Raw genomic sequence first — 13,997 nt, 5'->3', positions numbered from 1 at the left:
GTATTTATATTTATTTCTTATGTTTGTTCTCGTGTTAGACTTAAAATTAAATATTTCAGTATTACCTTTTACAAATAGACATAATTCTAATATATATATTCCTGTAAGTGTAAGTAGACCCTTATCTTTAAATACAGTTCTAAGGGACTCAGTGGGTTGAATATTATATATAATTCTTAAACATTTTTTTTGCAAAAGAAATGTCGACTGTATGCTGGTGGAATTTGCCCAGTATATTACACCGTATGTCAGTAGCGGATAAACATAACCGAAATAAGCAGACATAGCTATAGAAATAGATGTAGTTTCAATTAATATGGATATTACGTAGCAGTAGCTGGAGATTTTTTTATTTATTTTATGGAGATGATCTTTCCAATTTAGGTGTTGATCTAGTGTGATCCCTAAGAAATTTATTTGACTGACTTCTTCTATTTTTGTATCATGTTCGTTTATGTTTAAGGATATTGATTTAGTGTTGTAGTTTCTAAATTGCATTATTTTGGTTTTTGTTAGGTTAACTTTGAGATTAATAGTGCTAAGCCAATTTGTTACTGTGTATAGAGTATTGTTTATTTCGCTTTCGAATTCTTGATCGCTTAGGTTGATATTAGAGATGAAAATAGTGGCGTCGTCAGCGTACATGATACATGGGTGTCTTGTTATGTTGGGGAGCTCATTGATATATATAAGGAATAAAAGTGGACCAAGGATACTACCTTGTGGTACACCTAATAACATATTTTCAAAATTTGACTGAGTTTTAGTCATTGTTTTCGTAGAAGTATCGTAGAATTCTATCTCTGTAGCCTGCCATCGATTGCTTAGATATGATTCGATTAGTTTTAATGCTATCCCTCGTATACCTATATTATCTAGCTGATTATATAAAACATCATATTTCACACAGTCGAAAGCTTTCGACATATCTAGAAACAGCGCGCAGCATCGCCGTTTATTATTTATACTATCCCATATATTCTGAAAAAGTTTAAATATGGCTAGAGATGTAGTTTTTCTTTTTTGAAACCCGAATTGGTTGACATTCAATATGTCATTACTAGATAAAAAATTGCTCAGTCTATTATGAATTACTTTTTCAAATATCTTTGAGAAACCTGGCAACAAAGCAATCGGCCTATAATTGTTAAGGTCGTGCCTTGGGCCTTTTTTATATAGTGGCTTTATAATGGCTGTCTTTAATTTATCGGGATAAACTCCTGTTTCAAGCATGATATTTATTATATGTACTAGAGCATCCACTGTATATTCTATGCTTATTTTTATAATATTTATAGGAATGTTATCGTAACCAGTACTAGTCTTATTCTTTAAATTTCTTACTATTGTAATAATTTCTTCACTATCTACCGGGAATAAGAATATACTATTTATATTATTATTTATCTCAGATGTATATGTTGTCTGACTGCAAACCTTGTAATTTTGAGTTATGTATAAATTGTTGAAAGATGTTGCTATATCCTCAGGTGATGTGATAGTGTTCTCATTGTAAATTATTTTATCTATAGTAGTTCTAATTTCATTTGTCGACTGAGTTTGTCTTTTTATTAGGTTCCAACTTGCTTTTGTGATATTTTCACTGTCATTGACATATTTGATATTAGAAAGCTGTTTAGATTGTTTTGTGACTCGCTTAAATATTTTGCAGTACTTTTTATAATTAAGTTTAAGTGGAGGATTGTTGTTTAGTTTAGTACGCACGTAAAGTTTTCTTTTGTTTTTACTAGAGATTACAATACCTTTGGTTTTCCATGTTGTTTTCGCTTTATGGCAAATTTTTATATGTTCTAGTGGAAAACATAAATTAAATAACATGCAAAACATTTCGCTAAATTCATTGTATGCTAAATTTGCGTCATTCTCTTCGAAAACTTCACTAAAACTTATTTGAGATAGATATTTTAAGAATAATTCAGTGTGATACTTGTTAAGTATACGTTTTTCTACGTACCAATATTTTTCTCTAAAGCTTAAACTACATGGTATTATCACAGCTTGGCCTGTATGATCTGAAAGGCCTAAGTCCCAAACTTCAGATTTACATTTTTTATGGTTGGTAATTATATTGTCTATACAGGTAGCGGAGTGATGGGTAATCCTCGTAGGCTTATCAATTGTCAAGTGTACATTGTATTTTTTTAGTAGGTTTATGAAATCTATACTTCTAGTATTTACAGTTAAAGTGTCTATGTTGAAATCTCCCAAAATAAATATTTTTTTGTGTAACTTTCGAGATCTAACAGTTAACTTTAATAACATTAATTCTAGCTTATACATAAATGTTTCTAAACTACTGTTTGGTGTTCTATATAGACATACAATGATCCAGTTCATTTCTTGAATAGCAATACCACAACATTCAAAGTGCTGTTCTACCGAAAGTTCTGTAATCCAGTCAATTTTCTGAGCACAAAGGGAGTTTTTTACATAGATACATACTCCTCCCCTATGTTTATTTCTTCTAGAAAAGTGTGCTGCTGCCCTGTAACCAGACAATTTCAAGCTGTCTGCGTTATCATCTTTGAAAAAGGTTTCACTTAGACATAGTACATCTACATTTTTTAAAGAAAGAATAATTTCTAATTCATTCAGTTTAGATCTTAAACCCTGTATATTGTTATGAAATATTATGAATTTGTTATTAGGAACGAAAAAACTCTGAATCAGGATCAGTTTGAACACCAATATTAAATAACCACCAATACAACACAACAACACAAGTTTGAACACCAATATTGGCGTTGTAATAAAAATAAATAACATTTGTAAAGGTCGTTACATTTAAAAAAAATTTATTTATTTATTTATTTATTTATTTATTTCTCACAGCTTACAACTACCATTACAGGTGTACCACCCAATGCGGTAGTTATGCCACAGATACATAATTATTTATAATACTTAGTCTAGTAATTTACAATAATATTATTAATTATAAAACTAACCTTAACATTAAACGTTATAACATATGATAAACATAGAAACCCTTGTGAATTCACTCAGAGTACAGCAAAACACATCCAGTTTATCTGCTATCAGATTGAGAGTGCGGAGCGCACGCGTCAGTGGCGCCTCCTGTAACAGTTTGGTCCTCCCTCGCGGAACTGCTAACAGAGGCGGTTTCCTTCGTTTCCAAATATACCTATCCGGAACACTAAAGTGCACATGTTTAAGTATATCTGCATTGTGCTCTTTTCCTCTAATAATTTTAAATAAATACCAGACTAAAGCAAAATCCCTCCTAACTCGCAACTGGTTATACCCTACCATACCTAGTATGAACAAAGTTGGATACATAAGGGGATAAAATGGGTACACTCCATAAAGCCGCAAATATATATACCTAATAAATTTATTTTGTTTAGTTTTTCCATTATTATTTTCCCATTATAAAGTATTGATTTTAGATTCTTTTATACCTTCTTTATATATAAATATTCCTTAAATACTATAAAGAGTTGCGTTAATAATAACTTTTAAACTCTCGCGTTGCATATTTAATGTATAATAGAATACGGGAATTAACGCGAACACGCATTTTACCTTAAAATGCTTAACGTTTCGGCTCTGGTTGCACGTGTCGTGGTCGCATCCTAACTTCTTTAATAATCCTGAAATATTTTCGTAACAGTATTTCTGCGATATTTCTTTGCGTTGGCGTATTACCACTCTTCGAATAGGTATCACGGTCAAATATTTTATTAATTACTGATTAACTTGATTAAACTACAAGTAACTACATACTACTACTTAATTGAAACATTTACATCATACTCCTAGAATACCTAAATTAAAGTCTACCTCCGTGGCGCAGTGGTTAAGGTCAGACAGTACCATTGCGTCGGAAAGTCGTGGGTTTGATTTCTACACGGAACAGTTATTCAGGCGATCCACAAATAATTGTTTCGGATCTGTAGATCTGTATCTGATCTAAGGCCGTACTTCGAATGTTACCGGGACGTCACAGGAAAAGCCACGTCAAAGGCCTTCGGGCGGCTTGAACAACTTTGACACTAGGTTGACCACTAACCATACGACAAGAAGAAGAAGACCGCAAAGATGGAGTCGCCGCAGTCCGTAGCATTTTGCAAGTAAAGCGTTTTAAGCAAAATAGATCTTGTTGAATTACGAAACCTCCCTTTGGTGAAATCTAGTGGAATTGGCCTGTAGATCCTCACTTGCACCAACTGTGAACTTTATCGTGACGTCAGTCGTTTGTGTCTTAATACAGTACACGCTATACATGAAATGAAACACAATATTACAGTGTCACATTACTCATAGATGGGTAACCGTTAAGCGTCTCCGTGCTTCGGAGGGCACGTAAAAATTCGGTCCAGATGGTTGTCTATTAAGATAACAGTCTTTAAGTCATGTCAAAGGATTTCGGGCTTGAACAACTTTTGACACTAGGTTGACCACTAACCATACGATAGTGTAGTATTGCTGTTTATTCATCGTCTACTGCTCATAGTAATTGATCCAACTAATAATTGCAATTATTGGTATTACCAGTTAGTAGTTACACACGTTTGATCCACGCCATATTGAAAGAATATAATCCAGTCTAATCATTTCTACTAATGCTTACTTTCATACTAATATTATAAAACTGAAGAGTTTGTTTGTTTGAACGCGCTAATCTCAGGAACTACGGGTCCGATTCAAAAAAATCTTTCAGTGTTAGATAGCCCATTTATTGAGGAAGGCTATAGGCTATCATCACGCTACGACTAATAGAAGCAGAGTACCAGTAAAAAATGTTACAAAAACGGGAAAAATAATTACCCATTCCCTCTTATGTGACGCAAGCGAAGTTGCGCTGGTCAGCTAGTTGAAAGAATATAATCCAGTCTAATGATTTCTACTAATACTTAGGTACTTTCTTTTAAATAGCGGACTGGCCTGACTTTGTCCAGGTATAGTACAATTTTATTCTCTTGATTCCATTCTCGTGGAAATTTTGATCCCATCGATCCCATACAAACCTTGACAGTTACAAACATCCATACTTAATCCATACTTAATATTATAAATGCGAAAGTAACTCTGTCTGTCTGTCTGTCTGTCTGTCTGTCTGTCTGTCTGCTACTCAATCACGCTTAAACTACTGAACCAATTTGCATGAAATTTGGTATGGAGATATTTTGATACCCGAGAAAGGACATAGGCTACTTTTTACCCCGGGAAAATGATGCATTTCCCGGGAAAATTCAGGTGGCGAATGAAGTCACGAATAATCAATATTATAATGACAATGAATTAACAAAATTCCGTTGTCATGGCAACTGTTTTAATGGCGGATATGCTTTAGCGCGACTTCGTTATATTAAGAGATAAGTATAAATAATATTGAGAATATTTTTCGTGAAAAATAAGCATATTTTATATCATATATCAATAGGAGCAGAGTAACAGAAAAAAGTGTTACAAAAACGTGGAAAATTCTGACCTCTTATGTGACGCAAGCGAAGTTGCGCGGGTTAGCTAGTTTTAAATAAATAATGGAGAATGTTAACAAATTTGGATTATTAGCTCTCCATATTCTCTGTTAAAAATAAAAAATACTAGTGAAAGAATTACTTTGATACGTCAATTAGTTTCCGATTTATAAGTAAAACAAGTTGTAACCGCGCGAGTCGGTGTGACGTCATTCTACATTACTCTAAGTCTGGCTCACATAGTCTTTTTTAATAATATTTACTATTATTACACTTTAAATGTAATAAGCAGACGAAAACACAACAAAATACTGCATAAGCTATTACATCTACGGCTGGAGACTTGATATTAAGCGGGACGCGGCCCGCGCGGCATGGTGTACTATGACGTCACGCTGTTAGCGGGACTCGATATTTTTTGAAACTTTGAATGCTTGTAAAATCAAAACTACTTGGTATTTTTGACTAAAACAAAAACTAGTTTTCATGTACATGTACAGGCTTTACCGAGTCAACATTTCAAGCGATTTGGCATACCTAGTAACATTCTCCATTATCCAATTTAGTTTAATTGTTGAAAAGTTATGCGCGTACATAGATTTCGGTGATTCTGAGGAGCTCGTGGCGTAGTTAACAACAGCCGCGCGGATCGATCTCTGAGGTTAAGCTACGCTTGCCGAATTTGTTCTGTGGATGAATGACCATCTTATACATATCGAGTTCCTCCGTGTTTCGGAGGGGCACGTCAAATTGTGGGTCCCGGCTGACATTTTTAAAGATCTTTGACAGTCGTTACCAGTAGTCAGAAGCTTGAAAGTCTGACATATATTTTTATTTATATAGATTTGTCATGGAATAACCGCGCTTAGGGTTGCTTAACGCACAGAACTTTAACCAACCGGTGAGAGCAACTAACTATGAGCGTTTAAGTACTTACACATGATAATTATAGTAATTTCGCGCACGATGTAGCTAATTAACCCCCGGTTTCTAAGGTACATTTAACGGTAGTTTATCTATTCATGTACCTCATTAACCGGGGTTACATGTGTGACTAGTCGACGCGTCCATCCGTAACATAGCAATAACGATGTTGCCCTGGCCGATATTCGGCGGCGGCCAGTTTCACTGAAACCAGCCAACTGTGCAGGACTTTGTTTATATTGTGTTGTGTACAAATACACAGATACACTCTGTATTACATCACTCTCATAGTGCGTGTGACGAACACCACCAGTGAGAGGTCACAAGCAGCACCATAGGCGACACGTGCTCTCCGAGACACGAAGATCCCCGATCTCAACATACTAACTCCGATAAAATTAGCAGTAACGGGAAGTCTTATATAGTCTAACTTAGTAGAGAGTGTTGCATGCGCAGTTCGCGGCTGGAGGTATACAACATACAGAATGTAGAACATCAGTGACTCGACTTATACAGCTGACGGTGACCTGTTTCATACAGATACTTCATTTTGGAAATACACGATATACTTAGTTCCTTTTTAAATTCAAATTCAAATTGTAAATCGTGTGTTCTTATTATTGAAAATAATTTAATTAATTTGATAACAGCTGTTACGAATTGATAGGTAAACATTCCTGTTTCATTATCTAACACTAAATTTATCTATAAATTTCATAGATTATTTATTACTTACCTATTTACTTTTACTCGTGACTGCAGTCATGCAAAAATAATTTGTGGACATAAAGTAGGTACCTATCTACCTAATAAGCATATACATATCATCCTTTTACATTTCTTGACAGCATGAAGTCTTCAACCCGCACTTGGCCAGCGCGGTGGACTCAAAGTCTAACCTCCTTTTCGGGAGGAAACTATTGTCCAGCAATTCAAATTATCCTTCATTTCATAAACTTGACAAAGTATTTGAAATAATCATATACTTACTCGTAATATATATCACTAGCTGACCCGCGCAACTTCATTTGTGTCACATAGGAGATAATGGGTCAAATTTTTCCAATTTTGTAACATTTTTTACTGGTAGGTACTCTGCTCCTGTTGGTCGTAGCGTGATGTTATATAGCCTTCCTCAATAAATAGACTATCCAACAGTAAAATTATTTTTCAATTCGCGGCAGTAGATTCTGAGATAAACATATTTAAACAAACAAACAAATTCTTCAGCTTTATAATATTAGTGTAAATTTTTAGCCGTTTCGGAGCTGGTTGCTCGTGAGAATAAAGTGCAAGGAACTCAGTGGGTTTATTTTAATTTTATTTGATACACTTTTACCCGCCTTCTGTAAGTACATATTACATTTTTAATTAGCCTGATTGATTGTAAAGGTATTACGTACAGCAATTATAATGACTGGCGACCGCGATGCTCGTGGCCCCGTAGTTCAAACAAGACAATTTATTACAATTTCACATGCGAATAAATATTATAAGAACATGTATTTTTTAATCTGTGCATCTTTAATATTTAATAGGATACGGGAATTAACGCGAACACGTATTTTACCTTCAAATGCCTAATGTTTCGGCGCAGGTTGCACTCGCCGTGCTCGCAGGCTGATGGAGGATGTAGGATACTCTTTCAGGCAAATACGAATTAACGGAATTTAATAAAATTTTATACACAGATATAGATATACTTTTTACCCAAAAAAATGTTTTCACGCGGTCGAATTGCGGGCAGAAACTAGTTTACATAATATAAGTCCTTTCCTTTCCTATCGTATGGTCAGTGGTCAACCTAGTGTCAAAGTTGTTCAAACCGCCCGAAGGCCTTTGACGTGGCTTAACGACTGTTACCTTAGTAGATAACAGCCGGGACCGACTTTTTACGTGCCCTCCGAAGCACGGAAACGCCCAGCTCAAATACCACTATGCGGTCACCCATCTATGGAATGACCGCGCCAACGGTTGCTTAACCCAAAGATCGTTTACCGACCGGTGAGCACAACTGGCTATGGGCGCAAAATAATATAAGTGCTAAAATGTAATTAGATACTTATTAGAAAACCTTTTAACTTAGAAAAAATTGCCATTTTTAAGCATAGTTTTACACATCGATTAACGAACTACAAAACATAATGTGCGTAGTAAGTAAATCGTAACTGACGGTCCTGTATGACAACATGCATGTATGTGAAAGAAGCAAAGGAAGTTTGTAAGAATCGTACCGAGTGGTGTTCTCTGCCTACACCTATGGGAAAAAGTCGTAATTTTATGTGTATACGTAATAGTTCACATTTAACTCCCATCAAGTCCCATCTATATAATGGCCGGGTCAACGCTTACTGCTTATTGACCAACCGGTGAGCATTTAGAGCTCAATGTGTTAAGCCGCGAATCAATAAAAATAATTAGTTAATTGCATTATGAGTTAAGAAAGCGATCAATTACGGCCGTTTCGAGGAACAACGGAACAAACTTAGTAATGCTTATAAATAATTCATTAGTATTTCCTGTATTATACACTTCTTAGGTAAGCATTTCATTCAATACTGAATCTTTTTACGTAATATGACGTCTGTTATAGCTAAAATTGTAGGTTAAGTTTTAAAAAGTGTACCTATATTATAATATTTTTAATTATTTTTAACTGCACGTTAGGCGCAGTGTAAAGTGGTCACCTCGCCGCGTGCAGTGGGTTCGAATACCACCCGGGACAAATCTTTGTGTGGTAAGCACGGGTATTTGTTCTGAGCCTGGTTTTCAATTTATCTGTATAAATATGCATTTAGAAATATATAAGTATGTGTTCCTTCCCGTGTAAATCCCGATCCCTCGGGAACTCCGGGATGGCAAGCCTATGTGTTGTTCTGGATCTTCAGCTACCTATATACCAAATTTCATCGTAATCGGTTCAGTAGTAATTGCGTGGAAGAGTAACAAACATACATACATACATTCTCACAAACTTTCGCATTTATAATATTAGTAGGATGTACGCCCAGCACAAGCATTGCGGCAAGGAAAAGGCGATAATATGTGATCCCCTTTTCCAAGCGTGTATTTAAGGTGATAAATAAAACAACAAATTAATTCTTCATCTTTTTAAATCTTTGACTAATAATCTTTAGTTTTGCAGCATTAGACAATACCTTTTCTTTTCTTCTTACCCTTTTTTTACTCACATTAGAATGCTTAAAAGTCGTCTCCCGCCTAATCAATTTGATTTCAAAGAACTTATTACCGCATTTCTGACACTTATATCTCTTTCCTAATTTATTCAAAACCCCTATACACTCATAATTCTGTTTCAAAGTTTTATTTTTACAAAATGAAAAACATAATTCGCAATATTTCAATGTTGTTGTCCGTCTGACATATGGTTCATCGGCGCCATTTTCTTCTATTTTCCCGCCAACTTTGCGGAGCTCATTTGAGAATTCTTGGGAGTATTTTTCCCTGTGTTTCGTTAGTTTGTGATGATTTAGCTTGACTAAGTCTCCCAATATGTATGTTTTGCACATATTACATTTCATTACTTGACTATTCTTAATAACTAGATGTTTTGCTTCATGGATTATTGCTTCATACCTGGAACGATAGACAAAAATGTTACTTTTTTAATTTATACCTAACTTTTTCAGAAGAGGTTGTGTATTTGAGATTTTTGTATGTTTTTACCATATCGTTTTCTGTTTGCCAGAGTTATAATAGGTACATTTCTATTATCTTGCTGCATCTTGCTCTATAGGAGTATACAGTTTTAGTCTGTTACCGCATATTACGTACATTACCAAATCAAAGATTTGTAACAATTAATGCGTTTCGGAAACTCAAAAGGTATAAAATAATAAGACCTTAATTACTGACGGTCACTGGGAATACCTAAAAGTAAAATATAAGAGTAACTTTTGGATCCTATCCGGGATTCGATCCCATGACGCTTACCCCGCAAACACTTACTATTATCGCAACACAAACTGTATTTACAGGAATTATTACAAAAGAATTAACATAATAATAACATTAAAATTATTTTACTCTTACCTCCTTGGAAACCTTTTCCCGCACTTTTTACATCGAAACACGCCAGGTTTGACCAGATCATCATAATGTACGCTCGGATTATCCCAACTTGGAAACATTTCCATTTGCACCTGACACTCCGTCGTCAAGTCAGTCAACACACGATTATCCAAAGAAATAATATCCTCTTCGAACAACAATCGATTTTTTATCGAATAACCGTCATTCGATTCCGATTGCGCATCACTATGGGTTAAAGTCGCATCACTATTTGTGACAATCATGTCACTTTCTTTCTCGACTTTGACAACTACAGGTACATCCCTAGTGACCATAGAGTTACCAACTATAGAGCTATTGACCACAGAGTTTTCAGTTTTGACTATAGAAATGAGGTCGGATACATAAGTTCCGTCTTTAGGATTATTAAAATTGACTAGATTTTTAGTGGCAACTAGTTCACTAAGCGTATGCTTTTTCTTCTTATGCGATGATAATTCTTTGATTGATGTAAAATGGTGGAGGCAAATATCACATTGATGTACTGTTTGGTTCAATAAAGGTATAATTATGTGCTTCACATTGTGGAGTATGCTGTCATATCTGAAAAAAAAAGAAAAATGTTAAATTTAGTATAATGCCATCTATCGGCTATTTGCTGAACGAGCAAGAGAACGTCAGAATAATATTATGAATAAGTTTGGATAGACATTTGTTTCTCTGAATAGTTGCAAAACTACTGAACAGATTTTGATGAAATTTTATACACAGATAAATTAAAACTTGGACAGATATACAATACTTTGTACCCTAGAAATATTATAACAATGGCAAGTATAAACTAGAATTAAAAATAAGACATTTTTGATGTCACTATATCAGGTTATAACTTAGTATAAGTGGTAGCTTATGTAACAGAAAAAAAAAGACTGAAACATAAAATTAGGCAATCATTTTTTATCAACAAAAATACAATATAGGATGTCACTATGTCATATTTATATCGTTGTTCCGGTGCAACACTGTCACTTATGCAAAAATGTAGGTTTTCAAGAGAAGCATTAAAAATTTTTGACACCACGCACAACAATGGCTTTATAAGGTATAGATAAGATGAATAGCTCATACTACAACGTCGACTTTTAATTACTTTACTTTTGCATAAATAATGGTAGTAGAGAGGTGTTTTAAGACAACTACTACATAAGTAACTCATTTTTGCATTTTTTACAAAAGTGACAGTGTTGCACCGGGGGTGCGATATATTAAAATGTGTTTTCGATATTTCATAAAGAGTAGTTGATTTGACTGATAGAAAAATGCCGAATTGTTTAAGTAGGCTACATTGCAAGCAAAGTTACTGAAACAGCTCACCTGTTAACTGAGATTCTGTCACAAAATTCACAAGGTTCCCTCCTAGGAACACACAGTGCGTGGTACGAGTGAGGATCTTCAGCAATTTCCTCTTTCTCTTGCTTTATAACCTTGAGAGGTATTTCCTCCTCGTCCGATGTGAAACTTGTTGGTACAACAAGCTTTTTCTTTTTGTGACGCATTTTGATCTGGAAAAAAATAAAGAAAATTTATTATGAAAATGTTTTTGAAAAACATTTATATTTTGTCAAATTAGGGAACCAATTCCTATATCGTGCCATTTAAGTGATCTTATGTACCTATGTACAAAAACAACCTCATACTCTCAAACTAAGCTCAAAGGCACCATATAGATGAGCTTTTGAAATTAATCTACATGCATTTTTTTCAAACAGAATGGTTATGATAAGATAATACTATGAATTGCAATGTTCTTAAGTCTTTGCCTACTCTAGGGAAACAGGGTATAACTCTGTGTTTTGGAAATAAAAGATGATGTTCCATGTAGTTTTATTAGTTAAGTAACATTCTCTCAGTAGGTAGGTACAATAGGGAGTGAGGCAAGCCATCGTGAATAAGAAAAATAACAAAAGATACTTCCAAATACAAAACCATTTAACAATGTTCGGTACCATTACATAAGAATCACATTGTCTATTATAATATTGCCAAAAGACTCTGCACTCATATACTTCTGATTTTTTATTAATGGAGAGACCCATCTTCTGTTTTAGACTAACTTAAAGTCCTATGCAGGCTTCATGAGTAGTAAAAGGCACATGTCAGCTAAACTAACATCACCTATTGAAGTAAAGAAACTAATTATACAAAAATTATCAATTAAAAATCATTTATTTGTAAGAAACATGGTACAGACAGATGTACACAAAGTTAATGAATTCACTCTTCATAAAATCAGGCATACATTTTATAGTTATTTGAATGCTTCTTCCCTTACCATAGCACTTGAAAGCTTAGGCTAGCGCTATACTATTAATGATTATTTTAATGATAAATTCTAATATAATTCATTCCTTTGACATTTAAATTAAATTTTGGTATTCATTATTTAATTTTCATAATCCTTTGACATTTAATTTTTAATTTGCTATTTCTATTTATTTTTGACATTAATTATTATTATTTTCTTAACATAAGTGCCTTAATTTACTGTCTTTAAGCTTAATTTAATTAATTATTCATTTAAATTATGGTATTTCATAGGTAATATGTAATAAGTTAATAACAATGCTATTTCAATTCTCTTTTGCATGCCACTCAATGGTAGGAACACTTGAAACTATGTATACCTATAACATCTTTGTAACAGTGCTTTCTGCAAAAATAAATGATTTGATTTGATTTGATTAGGATTTCACAGCAACTAGAATTTTTTATAGTTTAAATCCTTGAAGTTAAAATTGCAATACACAATAGTATAATGAAACAATCATTAATGTTTAACTTTTACACAGAAAACTAAAGTATTATACTAAAGATGCATCTATAATTTAATATATCAACAGAATAAACAACATTAATATAGTTACAAAGATATGAAACTATAACATGGAAAATATATTTCGAAAAAAAAAAACAACATCAGGCCATCAGTCAATACAAAAAGAAAATGGGGCCGAATGGGCGGGAGAATAACGATTTTTTTGTGAGCACGACTATGGAATTGCGTATACAGCCACGCGAACATTTGCAACGAAACTTTACCTATTTAAGAACAGCTGTTCTAAGCTACGATTACCGTTGGTTTACCAGAAGATGAAAGATTGATCCGTCGTTTCAAACTTAAAAAAACTCCTTGGGAGGTCTTTGATAGGGAATTAGGTCTTAACACAGTCGTTATTGAATAGATAAAATACTTTTTTTTTTTGCTGTACAGTGGCTAAATAGAGAATAACTACTCAAAACGCGAATGAATTACAAAATACTACGAAATTAAACTGTTACTTACTTGTGATCAATAATTATCATTAAGCATTAAATAAATAACACACATACACACAAATAAATAAGTTAAATAAATGTTGAATGTTCTATTTAAAAATGCGTCGCTTTAATTTAGTTTCGGAAGGAAACATTTTTTTTACGTTTCATTGACAGGCAACGCTCTTTTTAATTTGTCAGTTCGAAAGAGAGGAGCTAGAGATGTAATGCGGTATCGATCCGATCAATTAGTTTTAAAAA

At 33.8% G+C, this 13,997-nt stretch overlaps 1 protein-coding gene across 1 annotated transcript; it reads right to left on the bottom strand.

The window, feature by feature from the left end:
• Positions 1-9,484: 9,484 nt before the first annotated feature.
• LOC142985095 (uncharacterized) lies at positions 9,485-13,946 on the bottom strand. The gene is made up of 4 exons (XM_076133051.1): positions 13,765-13,946; positions 11,796-11,983; positions 10,443-11,024; positions 9,485-9,986 (listed from the first exon to the last, which is right to left on the bottom strand). The coding sequence occupies exons 2-4, from the start codon at positions 11,975-11,977 to the stop codon at positions 9,485-9,487; spliced, it is 1,266 nt and encodes a 421-aa protein (XP_075989166.1). The 5' UTR covers positions 11,978-11,983; positions 13,765-13,946.
• Between the last annotated feature and the right edge of the window lie 51 nt (positions 13,947-13,997).

This window comes from Anticarsia gemmatalis, chromosome 29 (assembly GCF_050436995.1).
Source record: "Anticarsia gemmatalis isolate Benzon Research Colony breed Stoneville strain chromosome 29, ilAntGemm2 primary, whole genome shotgun sequence".
NCBI lineage: Eukaryota > Metazoa > Arthropoda > Insecta > Lepidoptera > Erebidae > Anticarsia > Anticarsia gemmatalis.
The sequence above is the reverse complement of the archived record's forward strand: the minus strand, read 5'-3'. Positions and strand labels throughout refer to the sequence as shown.

Excerpts from the sequence above, each read along its gene's own strand:
- LOC142985095 (XM_076133051.1), bottom strand. The coding sequence starts at position 11,977 with ATGCGTCACAAAAAGAAAAAGCTTGTTGTACCAACAAGTTTCACATCG. Across the intron at positions 11,025-11,795 it reads GACAGAATCTCAGTTAACAG|ATATGACAGCATACTCCACA; the intron begins GTGAGCTGTTTC and ends TTTTTTTTTCAG. Across the intron at positions 9,987-10,442 it reads GGGAAAAGGTTTCCAAGGAG|GTATGAAGCAATAATCCATG; the intron begins GTAAGAGTAAAA and ends CTATCGTTCCAG.